Source organism: Camellia sinensis, chromosome 11 (assembly GCF_055761805.1).
Source record: "Camellia sinensis isolate YWXY chromosome 11, ASM5576180v1, whole genome shotgun sequence".
NCBI lineage: Eukaryota > Viridiplantae > Streptophyta > Magnoliopsida > Ericales > Theaceae > Camellia > Camellia sinensis.
In genome coordinates, this window is record NC_138971.1 from 144,465,652 (window position 1) to 144,493,642 (window position 27,991).

Below are 27,991 nucleotides of genomic sequence, written 5' to 3' on the forward strand. Positions count from 1 at the left end.
GGTTTTGCTTCCACAACCCTTCAAATTGTGAGCAAATACTTCCCCATGACTTTTCTTAACAATGAATTGTTGTTTGAATAATTTGTTTCATTGGGTTCTGTTATGTGTGTATACAAGGTGTTTGATGTAACGCATATGTGACTGCCTCGCTTGGCGTTGTACTGTCAATTGGATGTGTAATTGAAAGAGCTGCCATTAAATTCCCAAGCGCTTTGTTTGATGAACTTGTTTGTGCCTGCAATCATATTGATCTGGAGATGGCTTCCATTGTTCTGTGTTCGATCATTGGTGGTATGTGAACTTCGGTAGAACTTCATGATATGGTGCATTTTGGTGTTTATTTATTATCTTGGAGTGGGTAATGAAACTTCTTGTGTTATTTTCAATTGTCTTTGCAAATTTGTCTCTATATCTCACTTGTCAGTATGTGATCATCATATTCTAGTTCTTCAAGTGAATATATACTACCCTCAAAAGTTGTGAAGCTATATCTTCTAGACGTTTAACACAGGGTCGAAATGATCTTGTAGTATCCTATTCATGTGTTAAAGCTTAGTTGAATTTGACACTAATTTAAAGAATTACAATTAAAAAGTAGAATGATTGGGAACAATAACATTCTCAGCAGAGGAACCTGAGGCTCTCCCATTTTGTGCCATTGTTTATGTTCTCACTGGTATACTCAGTTGTCTTATTCGCTCAGTTCCAGCACTCAGATAAAGCTTGCTTGTAGTAATTGGTTAAGTCCTAAGAAGCACATACACGGTCATGGGCATTGACACGTTACATGGCGATTTTAAAAAAATTAGGATACAAACACATCATGGATATGACACAAAAAAAAAAAAAAAAAATTGGGACTTTTAGGGTTAAAACGAATATAAATAGGATCAAGTGGTTAAGTCCTATATATGGTACCTACCATTAAAAATTCCTATATTTATTTCTTTGATTAGAGTTCCAATTTCTCAACAAAATTAGGTTTGAAAAATATTGAGAAAAGAAATAGCTCCTTCTACCTTTATGATGTACATAAGTTGAACTAGAAAATTTGTTGTGCTTCGCACTCATTCATTTCATATTACTTTTTTCTTACATATGTTGTGCTATATGGCAGAGGTCAAAGTATCTAAACTCGCATGTGCATCTGTAAATGGATGCAATGGGAGTGAAGTAGGACTTCAGAAGGTTATGTGAAAGTTATGTGAAGTCTAATTTCTCTCTCTCCACCCCCCCCCCCCAATAGCCTGATAACATGTAGATTGAGCTTACCAACAAATCATTTAAGGGCAGTCTAATGAAAAAATAGCCTTTTCAATATTGAATTAGACACAATCAGAGACAAAGATATTGACCTCGCAAAAGTTTGTCCCTTCTATTAAAACAAGCTTCTCTATAACTCTAATCCTAGTACATTATATTATGAGAATAACTGGTATAGAGAGATTTGATAAATAGCTTGAGTGAACAATTAATAGTAGAAATCATAGAAATATAGGAATTTATATAGAATGATGAAGTACTGCGGATGTTTCAATATATAGGCTTTAGTTCCTTTAACTCCTAGGTTATGAAATAAAAATAGCAAATTTTGTAAACTAGATATTAAGGCTCCGTTTGGGAAGAAAAAAGCCAGGCTTTTTTTGGCTAAAATAGCCACAAAAAACAAAATAGGCTATTTTAGCCACAAAAAACAAAACATCAAATCCAACCCATAATCATTACAATCCTCTCTCACAAAAAAGCTAAAAAAGTCAAAAAGCCAAAAAGCCCTTCCCAAACCAGGCTAAAATAACCCAGGCTAAAATAGCCAAAAAGCCAAAAAGCCAACCCACTTCCCAAACGGAGGCTAAATAATATGGTGATGATGTCATCATCATTATAACTATCATTGCAGAACTAAAAACATTGAAAGTGATGAAATACTGATGAATAAGCCATTTTATAGAAAATGTATCAACTTATTCTGTTTTATTTTTGTGTGGAAGTGGAGAGAGAACACTCTTGCAGTCCAAACAAGCCTTCAATCTTCCAATCGTCGCCTGAAATAGAACAGTGGTGCCGGGATAAACACTCTGACGGACAAGTTAGTTCTAGTATAAGGGTCAGTGTTTTAGGTTTCTTCTCATTCAAGTTTTTAGCACATACCTCTTTGTACATTTTTTCTGCTCCTTTTATAGAGTCCCTCCACCTCATCCCTCGTTCCATCATTACTTTATTTGGACTCACTCCCTACCATACTACCTTGAAAGGAGTGCTGGCCCCAGTTAATGGATCAGTCGCCGATTTACCCGATGTACTCGGCTCTATTTGGCGGACAGCTAAATGACGATCCTCCACTGTCGGCAATGGTTTGGTCTAATGGGCCTTGACCTTACTCGGCCCATACATAGATGGGCCTGGAAACTCCTATTTGGGTTTATAAAATTTATTCGGCACCCACAATGTTAATTTTTTATTTTTCAAATTTCAACCCGCCTCGTGCTACCTAGTTGTCCATTCTAATGCTAATAATTCCCAATGGATCATTTTAAATTTCCATTGGTAGTGGAAACTCAGTCCATTTTATTATATCTGATCTGTGGTGAGGAGACAAGTCTAAGGACATGTTTTGATGGATATCTTTTAAAATTATTCTTTCTCCCACTTTTCCATATTTGATTGAATCATGGCTTTCATTATATTTGATTTCACACTCAAATCTTTTATTAATTGCCATTTCCTCGTTGGGTTTTATTAAAATCATTTAGTTATTACAAATAATATTGTAGGACATCTTGCAAAGAAAGCATCGTGCCATTTTTGGAATGTGTGAGAAAGGGACATACTAGACTTCTTTCTGTATGGATAATTAGTAAGTGGTATGCCCTGTGTTGTAGAGAGTTACACAAATTTGGAAAGAATTAATTAGAAAACCATTTTTTTGTTGTGTTGTGGTCATTGCGGAGAGTTAGGGATGATTTAATTTTCCAAAGTAAACTTGGGAAATTGGAATTGGTTGATTTGATAAAGGGTTCTTTTTGTTTGAAAGCCCATGCTTCAATTAGATAGTACTTAGTGATTTTATGATGAAACCAAAAATTGAGAAAATATAAAACAGAACAAACACACAAGCACACAATGATTTACGTGGTTCGGCTATAAGCCTACATCCACGGGGTGAAAAACAGCAGAGGAATTTCACTATGAATGTAAAGAATACAATGAGCCCTCCCTCTCACTACAACCTCTTTATACATAGGATATCTCTGAAATCCTCTTGATACCCCCATACCGCTCCAAAGGCATCCAGTTGAAAACTTCTTGTAGACAGCCCTTCTTTGGCATCTTCCTCTAATCTTTTCTGCACTTCACAAACGTGAAATTCACCGAAGTCTTCAGAAACAATATCATCCGAATGTCTTGTGGCCATGCAACTATTAGGTACTTATCCATTTGATGCTGAATGTGACGTGAGCAAATAAGGTTTGGGAAGATTGAATGTACTCAAGAATGATGAATGAAGAATACCTTATGCTGTTTTTGGATGAACAACTCTGTTTCTTTCCTCTCTGATACTCCCGGTGAAAACATCATCTGCAGCCGAAACAAAGGGATGGCCTAGGAGCATATCGGCAGTCCACCGTGACTTCGGATCCCTAACCAAGCACTTCTTCAGAAAATCTTCTGCCTCTTCTGAGAACCCACTCGGAATTTCAGGTATTTCTTGTGTACTTGCTATTTTAAACAAGATAGTTGCTCTTTCTGTATTCCGGTCGCACTTCCAAGGTTCTTTTCCAGTCAATAGCTCTAAAATCGTGCACCCTAATGCCCATATGTCTGCTACTGGTTCATAATCTTCATGGCGAATGGACTCCGGGGCCATATACAGTGCAGTGCCTCGGATTCCAAGCTTTCTTCCTTTTTCTGCCAACCTCTCTCCAGCCTTCTTTACAAGCCCTAGGTCAGCAATCTTTTTTTTTTTTTTTTTTGATCAACAAAAGCCCACTTTATTGATGAAGAAAGACTAACAAACACAACTTACATCAACAAAGAGAGAAGAGCAAGATGCACAATACCCTACATTGGTGAGGGACCAATAAGGGAAACAAAGAGAAAGATAAAAGAAAGAGTAAAAGACAGAGTAGGATAGGGGGATCCTGGGAAGCTACACCCAGTTGAGACTCCAGATACACCTACAACCAACCCCTACAGCCAGTCCAACAGCAACATCGAAGGCACAAACCAGCAGCCTACCAGCAACAAATCTTCTAGCTAGGAACCAGACCACACACAGCAGAATAGTGCACCAACCTGCAGCTGCAAGGCACAGACCACCAACCAGACAGAGAGCTGCTGCTGAACCACAGCAACAGGTCAGCCAACAGACCTTCTAAACAGAGCAGGCAGGAAACATACCTGTCAAACCAGCAGCAGCATACCAGCAAACTACCCATTTCCAACCCGAATCTCCTGAATGTTGCAGATAATCTGCTGCACTGAGTAACAGCAATCCTGGTTGTACAATTTGGTCCACAAAGCAATCCTTGTCTTGATTAATTCACACAGCTCCTCCAATTGCATTTGGCTATCACAGAATAGTTTCTCATTCCTGAATTTCCATAATGACCACAACACCGCAAATGGTATAATTCGCCAGATCTTGTTGAGGTTTTTTCTCCATTTGAAGCCCCTCCACCAATTCAGAATCCCTTCCACTGTTTGTGGAATTACCCAAGTCAATCCCCACCACTGCATCAGATCACACCAAATTCTCCAAGCAAATGGGCACCAAATAAGAAGGTGAAAAACAGATTCTAACCCGTCATTACAAAGCACACACATAGCAGAGGCTTCCGGCTCCAACACACCAATCCTCTGAAGAAAACTAGCTGTTTTTAGTCTCCCCTTCCATGCTAGCCACACTAGAAATTGAACCCTTGGAGGAGAAAAACTATTCCAGATGAACTTAGTTACTACTAGTCTAGTTGAAGGCACAGTCAGAGAATATAAGGATGAGACCGAAAACTCAGCAGATGGAGATGCCAACCACCCTAGTCGATCCTCCCTATCCGAGAGGCCAACCATATTCTGGTCCACAAAGGTACTCAATCTTCCAAGCTCATCAATCTCCCAACCCAATAACCTTCTTCTAAACTTGAAATTCCACCTAGGAGCAGCTTCCTTCCTCTGTAGCACCAACCTCAGAGACACCTCCTTTTCAGTTGAAAGACTATACATCCTAGGGAACTCATTCTTGACACAGCAAGCCCCCAGCCAGTAGTCAGTCCAAAACTGAATTCTAAACCCATTTCCCACCACCACCCGACAATTGTCTAGAAAAGCACTCAAAAGCTGTGGGTTAGATTGACCTACACTAATAATACCATTCCAGATTTTTGAATAGCAGCCAGAGAATGTAGTATTAGGCAACCAATTACCACCCACTGACCCGTACCTACTACACAAAACTCTTTTCCACACAGTATTTGATTCAGCCCCAAACCTCCACCACCATTTAGTCAACAAGCACTCGTTAACCATCTTGACTCTTCTAATACCCAAACCCCCATTCTCTTTGCTTTTGGTTGCTTCCACCCAACTGACCAGATGAACTTTTCTCTTCAAGTCAGACCCTCCCCAGAGAAAATTTGCTTGGATTCTTTCTATGTCCTTAGCCACAGATACAGGAATCTTGAAGATAGATAAATAGTAGATAGGCAGACTAGATAACACAGATTTTATAAGAACCAACCTCCCACCAAAGGATAGGAATCGTCTTTTCCAAGAAGCTAATCTACCTCTGCATTTTTCTATGACTGGTTTCCAAGTTTTTCTTAACCTGGGATTAGCCCCCAAAGGCAGACCAAGATACGTCATCGGAAGCTTCTGGCTTGCACAATGGAGTCTTAAGGCAAACTCCTTCACCTCTTCATCTGACACACCAATTCCACAAAGGGAACTCTTATGAAAGTTAATCTTCAACCCTGAAACCAGTTCAAAACACCTCAGAATTCGTTTAATAACCATGACCTCCTCCATATTGGCTTCACAAAAAATTATTGTATCATCAGCAAATTGGAGATGTGAAACCACCACTTTATCTTTGCCCACTACAGCTCCCTTGACCAGCCCCAGAGATCTGGCTCGATCCATTAACATATTCAGCCCTTCAGCCACCAAATTGAAAAGGAATGGAGACAACGGATCACCTTGCCTAAGGCCTTTTTCAGGAAAAAACTCAGCCGTAGGGGAGCCATTCACTAACACAGACACTCTGGCCGATGTTACACACTCCTTGATCCACCCTCTCCACCTAGCCCCGAACCCAAAATTTTCCATCATAGATACAAGACACTCCCAGCTGACAGAGTCATATGCCTTCTGAAAATCCAGCTTGAGAATCAACCCTTTTCTCCGCCTCCCCTTCCACCAATCAACAATCTCATTCGCAATGAGTACACCATCGAAAATGTTTCTACCTCCCAAAAATGCTGATTGAACCTCTCCAACCACCCTAGGCATCACCTTCTTGATTCTGTTAGACAATACCTTAGCTACAATCTTGTACAGAGACCCAATGAGACTAATTGGCCTAAAATCTGATAAACTAGAAGGGCATTCAATTTTTGGGATCAGAGTGATGAAAGAATTATTCACACCAGTCCCCAATTTCCCATTCTCATGGAATTCTTTGAAAAAAAGAAGGACATCAGACTTCACATAAACCCAGCACTTCTGAAAGAACAACAGATTAAACCCATCAGGACCGGGAGACTTATTCCCATCACAACTCCTAATAGCACTCCACACCTCATCTTCAGTAAAATCTGCTTCCAGGATTCCAGCCACTGGATCCTGACCAATAGATTTAAATTGACCCATCAACTTTGGCCTATTCCTCCAATTTTCAGAGAACACGCCTTTAAAATGCTTTAACACCTCCTGCTTCACCAAAATAGGATCCTCGAAGAGTACCCCGCCCCCTGTAATTGAGTTCAGCAAGTTTCGATTCTGTCTAGAGGATGCAATGATATGGAAATACCTTGTATTCTTATCCCCCTTCAAGTTCCAATCCAGTCTAGATTTCTGAAGCCAAAGCCACTCATCCCTCTTCCTAAGAGACCACACCTCCTTTTTGACTTCCCTTCGTCTGGCACTCTCAGTCTCTGACAAGTCTCTAGCCTCGGCCACCAGATCAAGCTCATGAAGCTCCACCTCTGCTTTTTTGAGGGAGTGGGAAATAATACCAAACACTTCATCATTCCACTTTTTCAATTCCAACTTGAGATATCTAAGTTTTGAAGCGATGACAAATCCTGCCCACCCATAGACATTTGAAGTCTCCCAAGTTTGCTTGACCACATCTAAAAAGTTAGGATGTAACAACCAAGCATTTAAGAACCTAAATGGCTTTGGCCCCCAGTCCCACTCATCCTCCATCAATACCAATGGACAATGGTCAGACACACCCCTTGGAAGGCCCCACAGCTTGAAATTAAACCTACTCACCCACTCAGGCGCTAGAAGAACTCTGTCAATTCTACTCCACTTACCCCCATCTTCTGAATTACTCCAAGAAAATTGCCTGCCATGCATTGGGACATCATACAAGGCTAACCCTTCAATAAATTCGTTAAACTCTACCATCCCTTTATCCCTTCTTAAACACCCTCTTCTGTCCCCTACATCTCTAATTTCATTAAAATCCCCTCCTACACACCAAGGATCTGGAAATCCTAGATTGAGACTAGTAATGACATTCCACACTTGCCTCCTACTGACTACATCATTAGGCGCATAAACATTAACCAAAACACACCTAAAATCTGGAAGCAGTGTACCTGACAGTAGGAGAAACCTTCTTGAACCACAGCACTGAGTTAATGAGAACACTGAGGGCTTCCACAAGCAAGCAGCCCCCCGGCCGAACCTTCCGCATCAACGTACATATATTCCAATTCATCAACATGCCAAATCGACCGAACCACCTCATCTGTCATACTCTCTTTCTTTGTCTCTTGAAAAAATGCAAAGTCAATTTTTCTCTCTTTGAGGAGAGACCTGATTCTTCTTCTCTTTTCCGGCCTTCCAATCCCCCTAACATTCCAGGACAGCAACTTCATTAAAAACCTCACAAAAAAAACGCCTAAATCACCCATGAAAACCGTCTAAATTAAGACAGTTTCATCCATTTTAGCTGCCCTCTCCACATCATTTTTTTCCAGCTCCATAATTCTGTGGACTACTTCCTTTTCCTTCCCTTGAAAACTGATACCCAAAGCTTTACCCATCTCCACTGTCTTTCGGGCTTCCTGAGAGCCTTGATCTTCTTCCTAGGTCAGCAATCTTTGCAGTTCTTTCTTGGACCCTATTCATCTTTCCATTCAAATCGATTGACAAGTCATCCTTTTCATCCACAAGCAGTATATTATGAGGCTTGATATCACAGTGAACATAACCCTTGTTGTGAATGTAACTCAGACCCAGAAGTACAGAATTTGTGTATTGTCTGACCTCTGTCTCGGGTAGCCCTCTGCCGTAACTCTGAATGCGATCAGCCAAACTTCCACCAGCGGCATACTCCAACAAGATGTTGTACCATTGCTCTCCGTCTTCGATCGTAACGTCGTCCCCAAAACAGCGAAGAATGTGAGGACATCCTTCAAACTGTCTGAAGGACTCTCTTTCGATGGAAAGCAATTGGGAGTTGTTGACAGGGGCAGATTTGGCAGCCATGAGAAAAGGTAGTAGTTCGTTACTTCTTGGTGGTGAAACAACTGCAGCCAGATACACCATTGCAGAACCTCCATTTCCCAGTATTTTCCCTCTCCTCCACATCATTACACTCCAAGAAAACTCTCTCTCTCTCTCTCCCTGCAAAACTCTGTTTCACTCTCAAAGAAACAAACTTCACTCTCTAGAATTTGCTGATAAGTGATAATGTTTACTGTAATCTATATATATAAGTTTTTGAGTTGCTTGGTATGGAAGCATTATTAGGAGATTGGACATTGGAAGTTGTTTACTCGTTCTTTCTCCAAAGAGTTGAATCCTTAGAGGATTCTATTTACCTTGCTTGTTTTTAGTTTTCAAAATATATTTTTAAGAAAATTTTATTTTCTTATTTTTCGTGTTTTTTTTTGTTTTTATTAATTTTTTTTAATATTTTAAGCAATTTTTTTATTTTTTAGACACACCTAACATAAATACACCTAAAAGTAAAAAAATTGTAAAAAAAACCTTTTAAAAATTCACTAAATACCAAAAATATAAAAAAAAAAATACAAGAATTCAGTACATTTTTTATATTTTTATGTATTTATTAATTTTTTAAAATATTTTTTCATAATTTTTTTACTTTTTAGATACATCTAAGTAAGGTGCATCTAAAAAAGTAAAAAAAAATGTTTAAAATTTAAAAAATATTCACTAAAAACAAAAAAATACGAAAATCAAAAAAGTCAATTTTTAAAAAATTTAATTCAGAAAACTCAAACCAAACACACTGATTAGCTCTAGACTTTTAATTTAGTTTGGATTGGATTTCTTTGTTAATACATTATAGACTTTTAGTTTTGGTTTGGATTGGATTTCTATGTTAATACATTAGGGTTAACTTCGAATTTCCTAAAATAAGATTTGATTTATTTGTAAGTACTTTTATAATAAAAATATGAACATATTTTATGCATATTTATTAAAAAATTGAACTTAGGTAAAAAATTATATATTTATGTTAACACAATGAAATGAATAGTTATATATATTTATGTATAAAAAAATTATCTAAGATAGAATCACCTTAAATTTTAAGTCATATTCTAGTCTTAATTTTACACTAATCCAAAAAATTAATAAGTTAATTAGTAAAAACGTTTGATAATAATAAATTTAAATATTATGTATAAATTATGTTTATTAGTTATTGACTTGTATGAGTTAGTTTGGGGATTGTAATATTGGATTAAATACTAAAAATGAGCTTAAAAAATCTAGTTCTAGGCGATTTTTTTCTTTTTTTCTTTTTACATGAATATTAGGGTATGTTTATTTATGAAAGATTGTCCAGGCTTATTTAAATATGAACCAAACTTATTTATGAAAGATTGGTTCATATTTAATTTTTTAATCTTTCTAATAAGCTTGATTCATATTTAATTTTAAATAAATTATTAGCCTTTATTTAATCTTGATCAATAATTTATATTAATTTCCACTTTATTTTTCCTAATTTTAATTTTTATTAATAGTCAATAAATAATTTTTCTCAATTTCATAATTTTGGGTAAAATTTGAAGGAGAGATCTTAAAATAAGGATTAGGAAAGATTAAGTGGCAATTAATATAAATTATGAGTTAATTATTTAAAAGTCCTATTTACAAATGTTATCGTATTTCAGACCATATTTAAGTTTTTTTTGAACCAATAAGTCTTATTTAGAAAAATTGAGAATATTATCAGTATTTCACAATTTTTAAAATTAAGAACATTATCAATTTTGTATAGTAATGTTCTAGATAATTGTTTCACTAATTGATGAAAAAAACAGAGCATGAGATTAAATATTTTTACCCTTTTACTTATTAGTTTGATTCAACTATCCAATATAATCAAGAGTATTAACAATTTTTTTTTAGTTTTAAAATTAAGAACATTATCAATTTTTTCATTTAAATTTTTTTTTTCCAATTTTGCACATCAATATTTCATCATCATGCTCCTTATAGACAGAAAATTTTCATTGTTGCATAAAAAAATATTTTAATTTTTTCTATTTTTTCATTTTTTTTTTGTTTGCACATTTTTTTTTTTTTTTGGTTTTTTCAATTTGAAAGTTGATGTTATAAAGTTTTGAAAATCAAAATAGATGTCAAATTATCATATTTCTTTATAAATAATCATAAATAATGAACAATCTTTGTTTGAAGGGTAATTTCGACTATTAAAAATTTAATGGGACTTGAAAGTTTAAAAAGTCTTAGTTAGGACTTAATGGAGTATAAATTCATAAATTAGGACTTGTGTGTAAATGCCCCATAAATTATTGAACAAATTCAATTTAATTTAAAATGGCAAATTATATTTAGGCAAATAATATTATGACAAATCATTATTAATGATATAAAAATTTCAAAAATCTAAGAAAAAAAGATTATATTTTGCAATTATACACCATATAAAAAATTTGAAAATATGATTTAATTTTCTTATATATATGTGATTTAATGTTAGACCGTCGACCGGTTTAGGTTACAATTCGAGCCTCAAGTCCAATTGAGCTTGAAAATTGCCTCTTTTCAAAAAATCAATAAAACCAGTGATTAAATCGGTGTTGATTTGTTCGGACTATCATATAAGGTGAAATTTTCAAAAGATTAATATTAGGAATATCAAATTTTCCACCCAATATGAGACATTTGGTCATCCATTTGACCATAAAAAATTTAACACATAAGGCATTTTCTTTTTGAAAAATGTATTTCCCAAGGCTTTAACTCGAGCTCAAGCATAAGAGGCACTGCTTACCACTAAGCCACCAATACTACCCGATTAAAAATTAGTTGATATAATTTATTTATTATCTTTTAATCATTTTCTCTCATATACTAATATAATTAATATTTTTATGAATAGTATCAATACAAAAAATAAATGTATAAATTAATATAATTCATAAACATATAATGTATATTTAATGCCTATTTTTAGTTGATTATATTTTTTATATATTTATTACATAATTATGGTGTCACGGTTCGACTGGATGGTTGAGTCGGTGATATGTCCACCTAATTTTCTTTTCCTGTTCGTTGACCAGTTCAGTTTTTAAAACATTTAAACCTTACTCTAGGGTATGATTATTATAAGGTTAATGCAATTCAAGGATTTGGGTTAATGAAGAAGGGGTTTTTTTTTTAAGGTCCCTGGTATTATGATTTTATAGCATAAAGGACACCAAATATTTTCATAATGTCTAAGGTCCCTCAACAATATTTTCATAATGTCTAAGGTCCCTCAACCTTGATCTAGAGAAATTTCAGTCCAGAGAAAATTGGTCCAGAGAAATTTGGCCCAGAGAAATTTCAGTCCAGAGAAATTTCAGTGCAGAGAAAATTGGTCAGAGAAATTCTGGCCCAGAGAAATTTCTCTGGACCAAATTTCTCTGGATGAGTTTCTCTACTTTTCTTCTCATTCACATCCAAATCATTATGATTCATTAGTTAAGCAACATTGTTCAACTAAATTCAACTGGAAAAATTCCACATTGTAATATGTAAGCAACATTAGAATGGGATAACAATGACAACTTACCAGCACCAGAGAAATTCTGGAAAAATTTGAGTATTTCTCTGGCTTGTTAGAGACTGGAAAATACCTCTGGTTAATGGCAATCAAATGATTCCAATTTCTTGTAATGTTAACAATAAAAAACTTGAGATGTTTGTACACAAATGTAGTTACAGCTACAGTTCCAATAGATCTTTTAGTTTTGTATTTCAACTGACACAATCTCAATGTCTTTCTTCTAGATTATTGTTCAGATGATTCATACTTGCATTTTGGTCTTTTATGACTCTTTACTCTGTTTTTTGCATCTTCTACAGCTTTGGGTTACAAATATCTGAATTTTTTTAATTAAAAAGAAATTTTTTTGAAGAGCAACATTTTTCAAGCAATGCCAGACCAACATAGAATAAATGCTCTGACATTACATAATTCAACACATGCTAGTGTTGGAGTTTAGTAGGTGGATTCCATGATACAGAATTATTGATAATAGATTTCTAAAAAATGTCATGATCTTCTGGATTACACTCTTATTCTCAACATAATTAAGGATAATCTCTCAACAATTTTTGCTATGGATACAGTAAAAATTCACAGAACAAAGTGGTGTAGAACCCACACCCACCCTTGTATCTATGCTGCAATTTTGTTGGTGTCCCGTTTGCATACTTTCTCATTCATATATGTCTATGCCCCAGGTTTTGGCAGGTCGATTGGTCCAGTGCTTAACACATGCACAAGTGAAGGAGGTTGTAGAGAAATTTTCAAATTTCTCTGGAGTGGTAATTTTGTGTGAAGGCCTGCGAAGTCAGAGAAATTTTCAAATTTCTCTGGAGTGAACCTCCTACCAATCAACCTCTTTGCATCAGCACAAAACTTATTACATTATTAAGGCTAGTACAAAACAGATGCAAAACAATTTCATGTTGCATTTTCACTACAATGATGCATCACACAAGTACAGTAGAGTTCAAAATCCAGAAAGAAAATCAAAATAATTTAAAACAAATGCAATTACATACAGAGCTAAAAATTGGACCTTTCACGATTACATATTATCAAGTACTCCTGGACAACATATATATTTAGTTCAATCCAGAGAAATTTTAGTTCAAACCCAGAGAATTTCTCTGGGGATATATCGAGAGTGCCGGAACAATTTTACAAACCGGACTTACAGCCAAAGAACCAATTTTCCCAAAACACAGAGAGAAAATAAACATAGATAGATAAACTTGTGGTTTGGAGATATATTTATATATATATATATATATATTTTCATCTCTCCTGTTTTCATCACTTTTTTCTACCTTTGCACAGTGAAGCTTCTTACCTCTTGCCCTCCAAGAACACTCCATCACTGAAGCTTTGCGCCTCTGCTAAGATCTAGATCCATAACTTCGTTGAAGGATCTAAGTTAACTTCGTGGAAGGACCTAGATCCATAGCTTTGCGCCTTTGCACAGGATCTAAGCTTTGCGCCTCTGCCACATTTATATATATAGCTCCGCCTCCTCTTGTGTTCCTTTTCATAATCAACCACAAAAACTGCTACAAAACCCCTCTCTCTCTCTCTCTCTCTCTCTCTCTCTCTCTGTATATTTTGATTTTGTTTTGTAATGGCAATGATTAATCTTTCCGCGAGAATGTCTGACGCCATTTTTGGGTGAGAATGAAAGAGGGGTTTCTGGTATGCGAGGAAGAGAGACAAATTTATCTGATATATGTTTAGGGACCTTAGACATCAAAAAATAATTTTGTGGATCTCTTCCATTACGAAAAGTGGAGGAAGGACCCTAGACCAATTTTCCCAATGAAGAATCCTCAATGAAAAATTGTAAAATTTTAAATTACTTTGAATTCAAATATGGCTATTGTGAAAGTGATGGTGGGTGTTATGCCGCTAAAAATGTCACGCGTCCCCAATTTCAACACTAATCTCATTGTATTCTATGGCTCTAATGAAACGTCTTGTTAGGGTTAAAAAATCTATCTAAAAAATATAAATAAAATTAAAAGATACATCTATCGTATGCTATTTATTATTCATACAAATAAAATATTAAAAAATCATAATTATTTGCATTTTTTAACCTAACTAAAAAATCACAATGCATCGTAGGGGTATTTTCGAAATCTATTTCAATGATACAAATCATTCATATTATAAGATTGATCAAGCTGATCATCTATGAAAAAAAATAAGTCAATTTGACATCTATAACCATAATAAAATCACATTTATGTTTAAAAAATAAAAGTTAATATAATTTTGATATATTTTTTTAAACTATTATAATTCGATCATGAAACTAAGCATATCTAATTAATCTTATTTTTTATACAAATAATATATTCGATAATTTTATACAAAAATGTTTAAGACCATTTTCCCCCTCACCCCTTTGCTTTTGATTGATCCTTTTTTTTTCTTCTCTCCCAATCTCCAACCCCCACGTGTGTGTGGGGTGATGGGGGTGGGAGTTTGGAGTGTGTCTGTATCGCCTCTTAATTTTATAATATAAATAATTTGAATCATTAGAATAAAACTAAGACAACCTCAGTCGGATCCTCATCGAGGGAGAGGTTTTTTTTTTTTTTAACAAAACCATGCCCAATTTGGGTTTTGGCCGGAGCGTGTTGTATACGTACTTGAAGGGAGCGTGGGCTCAAAATATTCTTCCCTCCACTACAAGAGAGAGAACGACTCCTTTGATATATGAGAAACTCCAACTCTGAGTACTCCTTTGATATTTCAGCAAACCAAGAGGGTTTGAGAGAGACAGAGAGAGAGAACCCTGCTCTCAATTGCATAGTTGCTTGTAAGTTCCTCTGACTTTGCTCTCAAATATGTGTTCTTTATCTTTGAAATTTCATTGTTGTATTGTACACTCTTCATTCTTTCTCTTTGGTGCTTAGTTTTGATCTCTTCTTCTTAATTGGTACCCTGATATGATATCTCCTTAAAATTTTCTTTGATCTTTCTGGGTAAATGTGTTTCTGGGTATATTGTCAGCTGTTATCAGTTTTTTATGCAGTGTTTTGCCTTTGATTTGTCACTGTTTGGTTGTGGCTTTACAATTTTATTTTAATTTATCTGGGTTTTCGAAGGGGATTTTTATTGATAAATCATGAAAGAATTTTTTAACCTATTTAGTCCCATAAAGTCATTTTTCTTAATTTACATTATTTTCTTAAACTTTTATGTCCTTATATTTAGGTCCCGTTTGGGTACTTACTTTTTTAGCCAATTAGCCAAAAAGTTACTAAATTAGCCAAAAAGTCAACAACTCATACCAAAAAGTCAAAGATTCTCTTTTCTCTCTACTTTTTGCATATTTTCGTAATTAGCCAAAAAGGCATCCCAAACATACAAGTTTTTTTAACCTACCTTTTTAGTCAAATAGCCAAAAAGTTACTAAATTAGCCTGTTCCCAAACGAGGCCTTAGTGTTGATATTTAATATTGATATTTAATTTCTCTAAACCCTAAATCAAAAAAGCTCCCTTTTCATCAAATTTTAATGTTGATATTTAATGTCCCTAAATCCTAAACCAAAAAAGCTCTCTTTTCATCAAACTTTAATGTTGATATTTAATGTCCCTAAACCGTAAACCTATGTAGCACGGACACGTCTCCTAAGGCAACGTTTGGGTGTCGGACACGGACACGTGTCGGACACAGACACGCGTTGGACACGCGGTGGACACGTGTCCGACACTGTACCCAACATGTCCCTTTTTTTTTTGAATTTTTGCAACCGGACACTTGTTTGGACACTGTTGGACACGTTATGGACAGAGAGGGAGAGAAACCCTAACCTGTTGCACAGAGAGAGAGAGAGAGAGAAAGGGTGAAGAACCTGTTGAAATGGAGCCCTAGATCCGGTATGTTCTTCGATTCTTCAAATCTCTTCTTCGATCTTCTTCTTTTCTTCTGTTTTTCTTCATTTTTCTTCTTCTTTCTTCATTTCATCTGCGTCGTCTGTGTCGTCTTCATCGTCTTCATCGTCTTCCTCGTCTGTGTCGTCTCCCTCTCTGCTCTCTCTCTCTCTCTCGTTATGGTGTTTCGATGCCCTCGTTTGACCATCGATCGTTGTATACATTATATACTAATAATATATATACATATATATTTATATACTAATAATATATGCATATATATATATATATTTATATACTAATAATAATAGTATATATTATATACTGGATATATATTTGAACAAACATCTTTTTTTTTTTTTTCTTTACCTTTTTTCTATTTTTTAGATATTATTATTTGTTTAAATAAATTATTTTTATTTATAAGAAAATTTTGATTTGTGAATAATATTTGATATTAAAATAAATAAATAATATTTATATTTTTTAATTTTACATATAATAAATAAATAAAATTATATATATTGAACGTGTCCCTAGCGTGTCGTGTTCCCCATTTTTTGAAAATTTGCGTTTTCCCGTGTCCGTGCATCATAGCCCTAAACCAAAAAAGCTCCCTTTTCATCAAACTTATTAAAAAATTTGATAATCTTATAAAATGGACACCTTTCTGAAAAGTTCTTTAATGACTTTAACGCCCTGAGAATTCTCTCTCATCTGATGTGAATGTTCACAACCTCTTTCCGGAAAATTCTCTCTCATTTAATGTAGTGATATAAACATTCTTATTTTTAAGCAGTGATAATATGTTATTTTTCCCCTTTTTGTGATTGTGATTGCTATTGGTGTTGGTGCTAAGGGTGTTCAAAGGATGTGAATCGTCTGTTTTTTTTTTTCAAAAAATAATAAAATGGTGGTTTGATATATTATTGTCTATGTGTGTAGCGAGTGTTGTGATGTGAACATTCATATCATCTGTACATTCTTATTCATGTCATGTTTGATTACCTAAAAAAATAGTGGTGTGTGGTTAATGCATTGTTGATGCTGTCATGTTTTTGTACTTTCTCTCTCATTTGATGTGAACGTTCATAACACATTTCCGGAAAATTCTCTCTCATCTAATGTAGTGATGTGAACATTCACAACAGGTGAACATTCTTATTTTTAAGCAGTGATAATATGTTATTTTCCCCCTTTTTTGTGATTGTGGTTGCTATTGGTGTTGATGGTGTTCAAAGGATGTGAACCCTCTATTTTTTGTTTTTTTTTTCCCCAAAAATTAATGAAATGGTGGTTTGATATATCATTGTCTGTGTAAATAGTGTTGTGATGTGAATATTCACATCATCTGTAGCTAGTGTTGCCCCAATGCGAACTTTCACACGTCATCATGATCATATTGATATAACATTGTGAATATTAACATTTGCATGTGGATATAACATGAAGATTACCATTGAAAACTATCCATTTCTACTTAATATTGTCCATTTTTTTGTCCCAATACAAACTTTCACACATGTCACCATGATCATGGTGTCTTTATCTATATTCCAGAATTCGTGTGAACATTCACATTTGTATGTTTTATTATGAATATTCATATCATGTAATTAACAACATAATGGTAAAAATTCATTTTCAAATTATTGTGAATATGATGACAGTCAACATCTTGATGTATGGGAACTACCAAAACATAATGACAATCAACATTAAGGGGTGATTTGGGATGTTCTAAATAAGTGTATTTTTTAACTTTTTATAAAAAAATGTGTAGAAAAGTAGAGAAAGTAGGTAGAAAAGTAGAGAGGAGATGTCAATAGATGTTGATTGATGTGACCCAAATAAGTGTATGTATGCAAAAAAAATTGCACTTTTTTAGTGCATGCCAAACACCTGCTAAACTATCAACATTAATGGGAGCATGAGAGATGTAGGGTGATTTGGTCTTTTTATCTCAAATAAGACCTAATGGAATAGTCAAAAAGAATATGGGTTGGATGGAATAAAACTTTTAGAAAGGGAATTTATCAAAAAAGCTCCCTTTTAGAAGCTTAAATAGTATTGATCTTTCACTTTATCTGCAAATTCACCATAGTTGGATATACTTTCACCATAGTGTTCTGCATTTTCATGGGCTTCAGCTGTTTGTTGTAATTTGTTGCATCCATGTATGCATTTACATGTGTATATCATTATGTACATACTTGTAACGGACACCAATAGCTCCGTGGCTTAATAAATGATTTTAGATTGTCATCTGTTTTACCTACTCATGCAGGTGGTACTAGTAGTAATTCTCAACTTTGTTATACGTTGATTGCAGTTTGTCTTTAAGGATGTTTCAACTTAATTGGTTATATCCCATGGTGAAAATTTATGATTTGAGATAAATTCGGCATGTGACTCATTTAGAATGTTGTAAAACATTGGGATCACATGATGCAATCCTTGATTTAATTAGAGAAGGTAACATTATTGCATAATCTTCTGAATAAATTCAACAAATTATTTGGAAATTATTTATGAATAGCCAGGATAGATAATGATGTATTATTGAGTTTTTGCATTATGCAAATGTGGGTTTTATGGAACTTCTGTTGATTTGCTAATAATCTTGGGGTTCTTATGTCAATAAACGGAATGAGTGCAATTATTCAAATTTAATATAAGTTTCACAGCCCCTGTTTCATTTTTTTTATTTAAAAAAAATCATTTTGTTTTTTCGTCGCTGCTTTCTTTTATATTATGTGGTCAGATGTGGCTATTAGTAAATCTTCTGCCTTGAGCTTGATTTGATGTTTATCTAACTGTATCATGCTTTTTGGCATACTTGAGAAGAAAATACATTCCATCTCATAGTCTTTAGGCATGTTTTCCTGAAAGAAAAAGATTTAAGGCCTCTGCTATCAGTAGCTTGCGTCTGGATATGTAGATACCTATGGCAGATTGGGTTCTATGAGTTGGGAAGTTCTTATAGAAATCTTCATGTGTAGCTGCAGCGCTGAACAATAGTAGTCATAAAGATGGGGACACACCACGATAGAAACCCTTTCATATCTGAACCAAACACAGAGGCATCTATTCCCCATTTTTCTTGGGCTCATTCTGGAAATTTCTTTTCTGCGACAAAGATTGGCTCAAATCCCTTTCAAGCAAGTCAGATGGACCCGAAACCCGGTATTGCTGCTGTTCCCATCTGCTCTGTTGCCCCTATGTCTGAGCCGGCAGAGAATACAACTAATCCGACAAAGGTTAAGAAAAAGAAGTCCACTGCTAAAAGTCCAAATCAATTTGCATCTGACGTATTGAGGCCAAAGCAACCAAAAAAGAAGCCTTCTGGTTCAAAAAAGTCTAAGAAACAATTTGAGCCGGGAACAAAGGTTGAGAGGAAGAATCTGAATGTAGTTTTCAATGAAGCTGACTTGGATTTTTCTGGGGTACCTTCGCCGTATTGTTCTTGTACCGGTGTTGCTAGAGGTTGCTATAAAAACGGTGCTGGAGGATGGCAATCGTCGTGTTGCACCACTAACATATCTGAATATCCCCTCCCCATGAGTTGCATGAAGCCTGGGGCTCGTGTGGCTGGCAGGAAAATGAGCAGCGGAGCATATGGAAAACTTCTATGTAGACTGGCAGCAGAGGGTCGTGACCTTTCTCATCCGCTTGACTTGAAGGACCATTGGGCCAGACTTGGTACTAACAAGTTTGTTACAATTAAGTAAAGATGTTCAAAGTTCACAGTTACGTATATATCTGCCTTTTTTTTAATTTTTAATTTTTAGTTTTATAGCTCTTTGCTTTCCTTTTAGATGTAGTTTCTGATGTATGTATCTTCGAGGCACTTGAAAAAACATGTTTGTGAGCATGCTTAATCTTTGTAGTATTTTTATCCAAATATCTTCCTTCTTAAGTGATTCTGTTCTTGACATTATGATGCATTATTTTCCTCCATTTGGGAGTATACTAATTTAATTTTACCATTATAATGATTTAATTTCACCATTATAATGCCATTTTCTGAAGAAGAAAAACAGATGGTGTTTTCCCAATGTTGGATGAATGAAATATCATTTTCATCCTCAAGATGCTCAATTCTGGCTGGTACCCTGCACATGGAGCACACTCAAGCTTTTCCCCCAAGTTTCTAATTCTCTAGAGTTGACAGGGATACAATTGTACGACCATAAGAACATATTACTTTGTATATAATCTGAAGACATCTTAACAACCCACCCCCCCCCCCCCCCCCACCCCCCCCCCCCCCCCCCACATTTTGTGTGTGTTTGTGTTTGGATCGTTCAGTTGCCAATGAAAGTCTAAGCATGCTTCTTTTGCCGACCTACCTGTTATTGTGAATGACCTACCTGTTATTGTGAATGATGATGTAGGTTATGAGAGTGTTCTATATACTTTTCTTGGAACTTCATCTAGATATTTTTTAAGGGAATGGCATGTGGGACTGTAAATCTTTGGTATCATCATCATTTGGTTTGCAAAAAGAAATACTGAAATTGCAAAATGTTCCATAACTGCCAGAATTTTTTTACAGAGAGAGTGTGAAATTGAATTCCAGATTCTAGAAATGAAAATTGTTTCACAATAGCTTGATATGGAGACAAACCATCTTAGGTTGTTCCTTGTATCATAAGAAACTGTGGCTGAAGGATAAAATGAGACCTTTGAAGGTGGTAGTTTCAGACATGGAGGTCTTAGGTTTAATCTTGAAATCCATTTTTTGTTTCTCATTATATCTGTCATGCTACACTTTGTTTTCTAGCCATTTGTGCATCCTGCTCAGTTCAGTTTATTCGTACTTGAGCTTTTGAGACAATTGATGACTTTTACCAATTATGACAATACAAGAAAAGTGATGCAGGTAAGTAAACAATGTGCCGAAAGGTTTCCTTGATCTTCTTAACTGAATTTCATATCTGCTTTCGTTTCTCTATATTACAAGTCTCCACAAAGTTCCAACTAGACATAAATACAAATGAAATGTTTCTAGTTCTTATTAGTGGAGCCTTAGAGGGACGGGACAAGAAAATCTGGAGAAAAATGAGAGAAAAAGTCCAGTGGAGTAGGGATAATATATGACGAATTGGTTCTCTATAGCTTAATATTCAAGGCATACTTTAGAATTTTTTAGCTTTTGAAGGAGCTGCAGCCTTAGTGGCAACAATTTGCTCATACAGGTCTCGGATCTTCATTCCAATTATGGTCTGGAAGAGACCAGTTCCATTGTTGCTGCCGGGGAAGTCGGCGTGCTTCAACATTTGTTGTGTGACTTCACCATAAAACTTGGTAGAGATGCTACTGAGATGGCTCTCAACATAAATGAGCTCATCTAGTCTGTCGAATTGGCCATCCATCTCCAACACAGACACCTGAGGGAAACAAATGAAACAGAGTCGATTATAAACATCATATAGTTCAAGGAATACACTTGAATCAATCCTATTCACCCAATTTTCTAGTTGTTTTTTGAAGCTTGAGATTGCATACCTCGTGACTGAAGTAAGCATCAGGACCATAGAAAAATTTGATGCCAGGGTACGAGCATGTCAGCTTCCTCCCACATGGTATCCATGAGATAGTAGAGCCTTCATCAAACAGGTAAACTGGGGTGAAATGCTCCACCCCTTCTTTCATTATCAACCTTACTCTCAAAACCTTGCCCTCATTGTCATCTGGAATGAGTTGGGTGGGCAACACTTCAATCACAGCATCGGCATATTGTTTTTGTGGATCTGCAACACACAGAAAAACATTGAAAACTTGTGCATTTTTGTTTGTGTTTATGTGTTGCTCTCGAATTTGACCAGGATCATGCTTATTACCCTTGGGTGACCTGCAAGTAAATCCAATCCAGTATTTGTATTTGGGCCTATTTTGACCCAGTTTGCTACTTTTGGATCCTTGTATATATACATTTAATTTGAAGTGATAGGGTTGTGATGATCTTGTGAGCTTATGTAAGAGTGTTGAGAGAGAGAGAGCCAACTCATTGTAATATTTATGTTCATAGTGGAACTCTTTCGCCATTCTTTTAACCATGGACATACGCTTATAGCCGAATCACGTAAATCTTTGTATTGTGTTTTGTTGTATTGCAGATTTTTCTGCTTCCTTGCTTGTCATAACATTGTGCATATGAGAGAGAGAGAGAGAGGTGAACTCTTCTAAAAGTATAAGTTATTAGAGAGGAAAGTGGAACCAAACAATGCAAGCTTGTCTAATCTAGTTGTTTAAGCCATGGCTAAGAAGAATTACCAATGTAAGCATCAAAATCGGGCTTTCGGGCTCCAATACTAGCTTTTATACTCTCAAGACTGTGTCCGCGTTCTGCCATATCCCTCTGCAGTTGTCGAAACATAAATTAGATCAAATAAATGGAGGAAAATGACAGTTGAAAGTCTTAGAGTTGGATCATAAATTAGATCGAAGAAATGGAGGAAAATGACACCTAACGACATGCAAAAAACATCATAGGATTGGATCAAAATGGATTAGTAGACCATTCACCTGAATTTTCCATGCGAATTTAACCTCATTGCTGATGTCCAAGTAGATACTGAAGTCCAAGATGTCCCTCACACGTTCGTCATACCTACACAAATGCACAAAATTATTACTCATTAAACGGGCTTAATTAAGATCATATCCAACACCAAATTGTCAACTATTAATTATATAATTAGATTAAGTTGCAATCAAAGGAATCTTAGGCTTGGACTATATATAAATTGGTTTGATAGGCCACTCCAAAAACTTCTGGACCAAAATGCCCAGGAGATTTCTTCTATCTTATTGGAGATGTCCTTATGTTGGCCAACTAGTAGCCCATCTAACAACCATAAGAACCATCCCCAGCCATCCCCCTGCAACCTCATTGGCCTTCTCCCCCTGCCATCCTCTTCAACCAGTTGTCATCACCTCCAACGTCGGAGCCCTTTTCGAACACCGTAATCCCCTACCACCCTCTGCAACGAGTCGCCACCATCTTCGCTTCCGAACGGCCACCACCTCCTCTTGGTCATCCGCCACCCTCTTCCCTTTATTTGCTGCCTCACATCTTCTTCCTCCTCCTTCTTGCCCCTCCCGAAACCCTAGATATAAGGAGGATGAGGAAGAAGAAAGAAGGGCTGGGAATGGAGGTTTGCGACGGGAGGTGACATAGGTGGGAAAGTCCGGCCAGAAAAATGCTGGAGTTGAGAGGAGATGGCCAGAGTTAGGTTTACAGTTTAGTCACCTTGTTAATTTGATTAAGGAGTATGATGGTATTTAAAATAAATAAATAAATAGAATATTGGGGTGCCCCAAAAAAACTTTTGGGGGTGAATTTAGAGGCAACCCTCAAAGTGTTCATTTTTTACCCTATCATGTGAGAGAAAAGAATCCAATAGGCTAGAGCCGTACCCAGCCCTTGGTGCTTATAATTCTATTCATACATAATTCTATTATAATGATCTGATGGTGATATTCTGATAATTAAAATATATCTTGATGTAAAAGTAATACCGAACATCTAATATATATGTATAAAATAATTATATATGGTGTTAAAAAACAAAATTGTAAGAATAAAGTTGGGCCTAAAGCATGATCCAATCCAAGGACTAATTGATAAAAGGTGACAGGACAGTCACAATTCCACAGCCACACAATCAAATGGACAAACAGTAGCTTTGACATATCTTTCTATCCTTCAGCAATATACAGAGCTCCTATGTTCACATATTGATTTCTATTCTTGGATTTCATTCAAAATATAAAATCTTTTTAAACTTCTTCCAACAATTCTTAGTGAATATCATATAGCCACACATTGAATGAAAATTGCTTTATTAGAAAACTCATTTCATGGAAATTATTTAGAAAATAGAAGAATATTAATATATTTGATGAAAAAGAAAGGAAGAAAACTTCAATGCTGGGAGAGAGAGAGAGAGAAGCTTACATTGGGTGCAATCCTTCAATGACTAGAATCTTAGGAGGCTTGATGAGCTCAGGAGGGTCAAGAAGACCAGTGACATGGTTATAAATAGGCTTATCAACAGCAATCCCATCCTTGAGTGACTTAACTTGCTCATACATTAGATCAAAGTCATTGGCTCTTGGATCAAGTGCAGTCACTCCCTTCTTTTTCCTCCCAGTCCTGTCAAGTGAGTGATAATCATCCAAACAAATCACAGTGGTCATGTCACTGATGAGTGTGTTTGAGTCTGGATTCCCACCCTTTGGTGGCTCAGCACCACCTCCAAACACACTTGTTAGTCTCCTCATGAACGTGCTCTTCCCACAACCCGAGTCAGCTGCTAAACCTATCACCACTGTCTTGCCATCAGCTGAGCATGTTATTGAATTGCCGCCGCCGCCACTGCAGCCTCTCATGGTGGTGGTGTTGCTAGTGGTGTAGAAGAGTAGCTGTTTCTGGTGAAAACCCAATTGGGTATTTGTGGAGGTGGAGATTGAGCAAGTAGAGGAGTTGAGGGATTGGATAGTGTAGACATTGCAGGTTGCCATTTTACCCAGAAAAAGGAATTTGAGAGAGAGAGAGAGAGAGTGGAATACTTAGCTTGGTTTGGGAGGTGACATGAAATGGGTTTTGGTAGTTTTCTTTCGATGTCCGAAGGAAAAAGTCCGAGAAACAAATTAAAGAGGTTTTGGTTGCAGAAACAGATGGCAGTTTTGAAGGATGGGAAGTGTTTGATTTTTTATGGGGGAATTGAATGATGTGTCTATGTGTTTCTCTGTGACTAAACCCCCTTGTTTTGGACAACTCCGTGGGTAATTTTAAGGTGGGGGAAAAGAGTGAGACCCCCCGGGTGACTCCCACCACCCAGTGAATGTTGATTGGTCTATTTTTTTTTTTTCTTTTTTTTGTGATCCTCTCCTTGCCCCCAATGTGTATGTGGGGTGATGGGGTCACCTCCAACTGAGGGTCTGGATCATCTCTCTTTTAAAGTAGGAGAGTAATTATTTCAGGTTGGCGGTGTGCCCAATTAAAAACAAGAGGTTTAAGAATTATATGACACTAAAAATAAGGGAATAATAGAGATATGATATAATTTCATTAGATGGGCATATGATCAGGTGATCTTCCTTACTCATAATTTTTGAAGGAAAATGGACATTTGCCTTGGTGTAAATGAGTGGGATTGGAGGTCCAATTGTCGCATCAAATAATATTTTTTTTTTAAAATAAAATATTTTAAAGTGATTTGAAAATAAGAAACAAATTTTGAAGCAAGCCATAAACTTAAATGTTTTGGGTTCGATTAGAATTAGTGTTTTATGTGCTTAATCGATATTTCTAATTAGTAGATAATTGTAAATATTTAGAGTTTACTTTGCATTATTAGATCCAAAAAGATCATGCCTAGGAGAGTTTCATAGTCATAATTTCTTCTATATATTTTTCTAATTTATAAATTAAAGAGATAGAATTGTTGATGAGGTGATGGTCTTAGTGATAAGCATAAGCATAGGGGCATGTGGAAGCATGGTGGGTCATCTGTTGGAGTTTGGATATTTGCAATGCCACATGGAAGCACTAAAGTGGCTGATTGAAGATGAGGGGGAGGAGGGTGGGAATGGATGAGATATGGACATTATTGACCTCCAAAAAAAAGTTTAGGTGCACTACTAAACACAAAATTTACATATGTAACAAACCAACAATACTAGATAGTTCAAAATTTTGTAATTTAAATGGCTCAAATCATTCAAAACGACGTCGTTTTGAGTGTAAATGAGTGTAAAACGACGTCGTTTTGACAGATTTGAGCCATTTGAGCCACAAAAATTTGAGTTACCAAACATTTTCCGTAACCCAAATATATGTATTTATAAATGTAAAATAAATGCGGATATTTTTTAACTTACATTTGTGTATTTTATGCTTGATTTTTTTTATGCACGTAGCATAATTGGACATTCAATTCAACTTTCGCCACTGTTTGTGAGTGTGTATAGAAAAGTTCTGTGAAATGTGTGGTAATATTATAGTAAGGGAGTTCATTTTAGGACCACATCTTTATATGAAGTTTTCCTAAATTACAATATCAGTAACCAGTGAAAAGAAAAAGTGCATATGAAATTGAAAAGAAAATGAAAAAGGGCACTGAAAAATTAATTTGTGATCCAAATTCACCCACACATTGAAAATTGGTTGAGTTTTTGATATATTCATGTTCGGTTCACTGAAAATTAACTGAGCTTAAACTATTCTTGAACAGTTTGATTCGTTTGCAAGTTTCATTTCAAAAAAAATTACAATTTCATATAACTTGTTCCCTTCCAAACTCCTCTGGTCCTACCTACAACTTTTCAGTTCACCAATTACTTAAAATTTAGGTAAGAAGACTCTCTCTCTCTCTCTTTAATCGAGAATATCTCTCTCTTCCCCTTTTCTTAGGGTTTCTTGAGTGCAGAGTTGTTTGGAGAGAGGGAGACGGCTTCGGCCTCCAGCCACCTCTCACCTCTCTTCCCTCCCCCCTTCGTTTCTTGGTTTTTTGCTAAATAAATTTTGGGAGCTTTCTTCCCAATCTCTCCCTCTCGGTGAGGGGTTTTCTTTCCTTTATGGTGAAAGCTTGCTAGGTTTCTGTTTCTCTATCCTGTCGGTGTAGAACTGCCTTATTCGTCCTCCTCAATCGCTCGCCTAGCTGTCACCACTATCCCACCACCAGATCTACTCCGGATCTGGTATGTCTCCACGGATCTGGCTGTCTCCGGTTCGAGGTTGAGTTTTTCGGTTACTGTTTTTGTTTTGGTTTGGTTTTTTATGAATCCATCGGTACTTGATGTAGCTTACCCACTCTGTAATTGTAACGTATGATCTATCTTAGACATGCTCTACGGCCAATCGATTGGCTTCTACTTTGTAGTACGAGCACGAGTTGTGTGTTTGGATTTTTTCATAGATTTACTTCGGTGTGATTTCTTGATTTCGTCTTTTCTTTGTTTGGTGTAAGTTTATCTGATTGGATGGATTCCTCTTTATATGTGCCGTTTGGTTTCCTTAATGGAAATTTCTTTCTAATAAAAAAAAAAATTGCTTAAAATTTAGAAATACCATTTTTCTTTGAACATTATGTAATTTGTTATGGAAATGGAAGGTGAAATAAAAAGAAGAATAAATTTGGAAAGTAGGTTAAGGTTAAAATAGTTAATAAAGACAAAATAGGCTAAAATAATTAATAAGACAAAATATCATATCCAAATTATAATCATTTTATTTTTTCTCTCACAACCATCAAGTCAACTATAAAAAAAAAAGTTAACCAACTTTTCAAACACAACTTTTTTAACCAAACAAAAATAATTTAAAAAAAACTAAAAAATCAACTAAAATAGTCAACTTTCCAGACGAGACCCTTATATTCTCATTATCAGAAAAAACATGGAAAATTTATTTTGAAAACTGTTTCTGAAAATAATATGAAATTGTGAGTCAAGATCCTCGGTCATGGATTTTTTTAACAACAATGATTTAGACCACTAAAAAATACATCACTAATAGCACTAATACATTGGGAATGGCAAAAAAAATAATAAAAAAATAAAAACAAGGCATAGAAAGTGGACGGGACCCACTGCCACATCATTAGTGCTTCCTTTAGTGATCCCCATTTAGTGCTCTCAAGTATTTTTCTTTTTTTAATAACAATCTTGTTATGTTACTTTAACAGTCTAAGTTCAAATTTGCAGTAATACTGTATTGTTTTATAGTGTGGTTTAAAAAATAAAAAAATAAATAAATATCATATTTTTATAGTTTTTCACCGCTTTTTTAATATTTTAAACAATTTGACATTGTTATTTAAGCCTAA

At 35.5% G+C, this 27,991-nt stretch overlaps 2 protein-coding genes across 2 annotated transcripts; one reads left to right on the top strand and one right to left on the bottom strand.

The window, feature by feature from the left end:
* Positions 1-14,952: 14,952 nt before the first annotated feature.
* LOC114262311 (protein BASIC PENTACYSTEINE7) lies at positions 14,953-20,070 on the top strand. The gene is made up of 2 exons (XM_028202670.2): positions 14,953-15,092; positions 19,154-20,070. Exon 2 carries the CDS (start codon positions 19,184-19,186, stop codon positions 19,880-19,882), a length of 699 nt encoding a protein of 232 aa, XP_028058471.1. The 5' UTR covers positions 14,953-15,092; positions 19,154-19,183; the 3' UTR covers positions 19,883-20,070.
* Positions 20,071-21,041: 971 nt separating this feature from the next.
* LOC114262312 (phosphoribulokinase, chloroplastic) lies at positions 21,042-27,534 on the bottom strand. The gene is made up of 5 exons (XM_028202671.2): positions 24,118-27,534; positions 22,683-22,767; positions 22,431-22,515; positions 21,663-21,907; positions 21,042-21,544 (listed from the first exon to the last, which is right to left on the bottom strand). Exons 1-5 carry the CDS (start codon positions 24,681-24,683, stop codon positions 21,293-21,295), a joined length of 1,233 nt encoding a protein of 410 aa, XP_028058472.2. The 5' UTR covers positions 24,684-27,534; the 3' UTR covers positions 21,042-21,292.
* Between the last annotated feature and the right edge of the window lie 457 nt (positions 27,535-27,991).

Coding starts and splice junctions, on each gene's coding strand:
- LOC114262312 (XM_028202671.2), bottom strand. CDS start 24,683: ATGGCAACCTGCAATGTCTACACTATCCAATCCCTCAACTCCTCTACT. Junction 22,768..24,117: donor ATTGAAGGATTGCACCCAAT/GTAAGCTTCTCT, acceptor GCATTTGTGTAG/GTATGACGAACGTGTGAGGG. Junction 21,545..21,662: donor ATGCTTACTTCAGTCACGAG/GTATGCAATCTC, acceptor TGTTTCCCTCAG/GTGTCTGTGTTGGAGATGGA.
- LOC114262311 (XM_028202670.2), top strand. CDS start 19,184: ATGGGGACACACCACGATAGAAACCCTTTCATATCTGAACCAAACACA.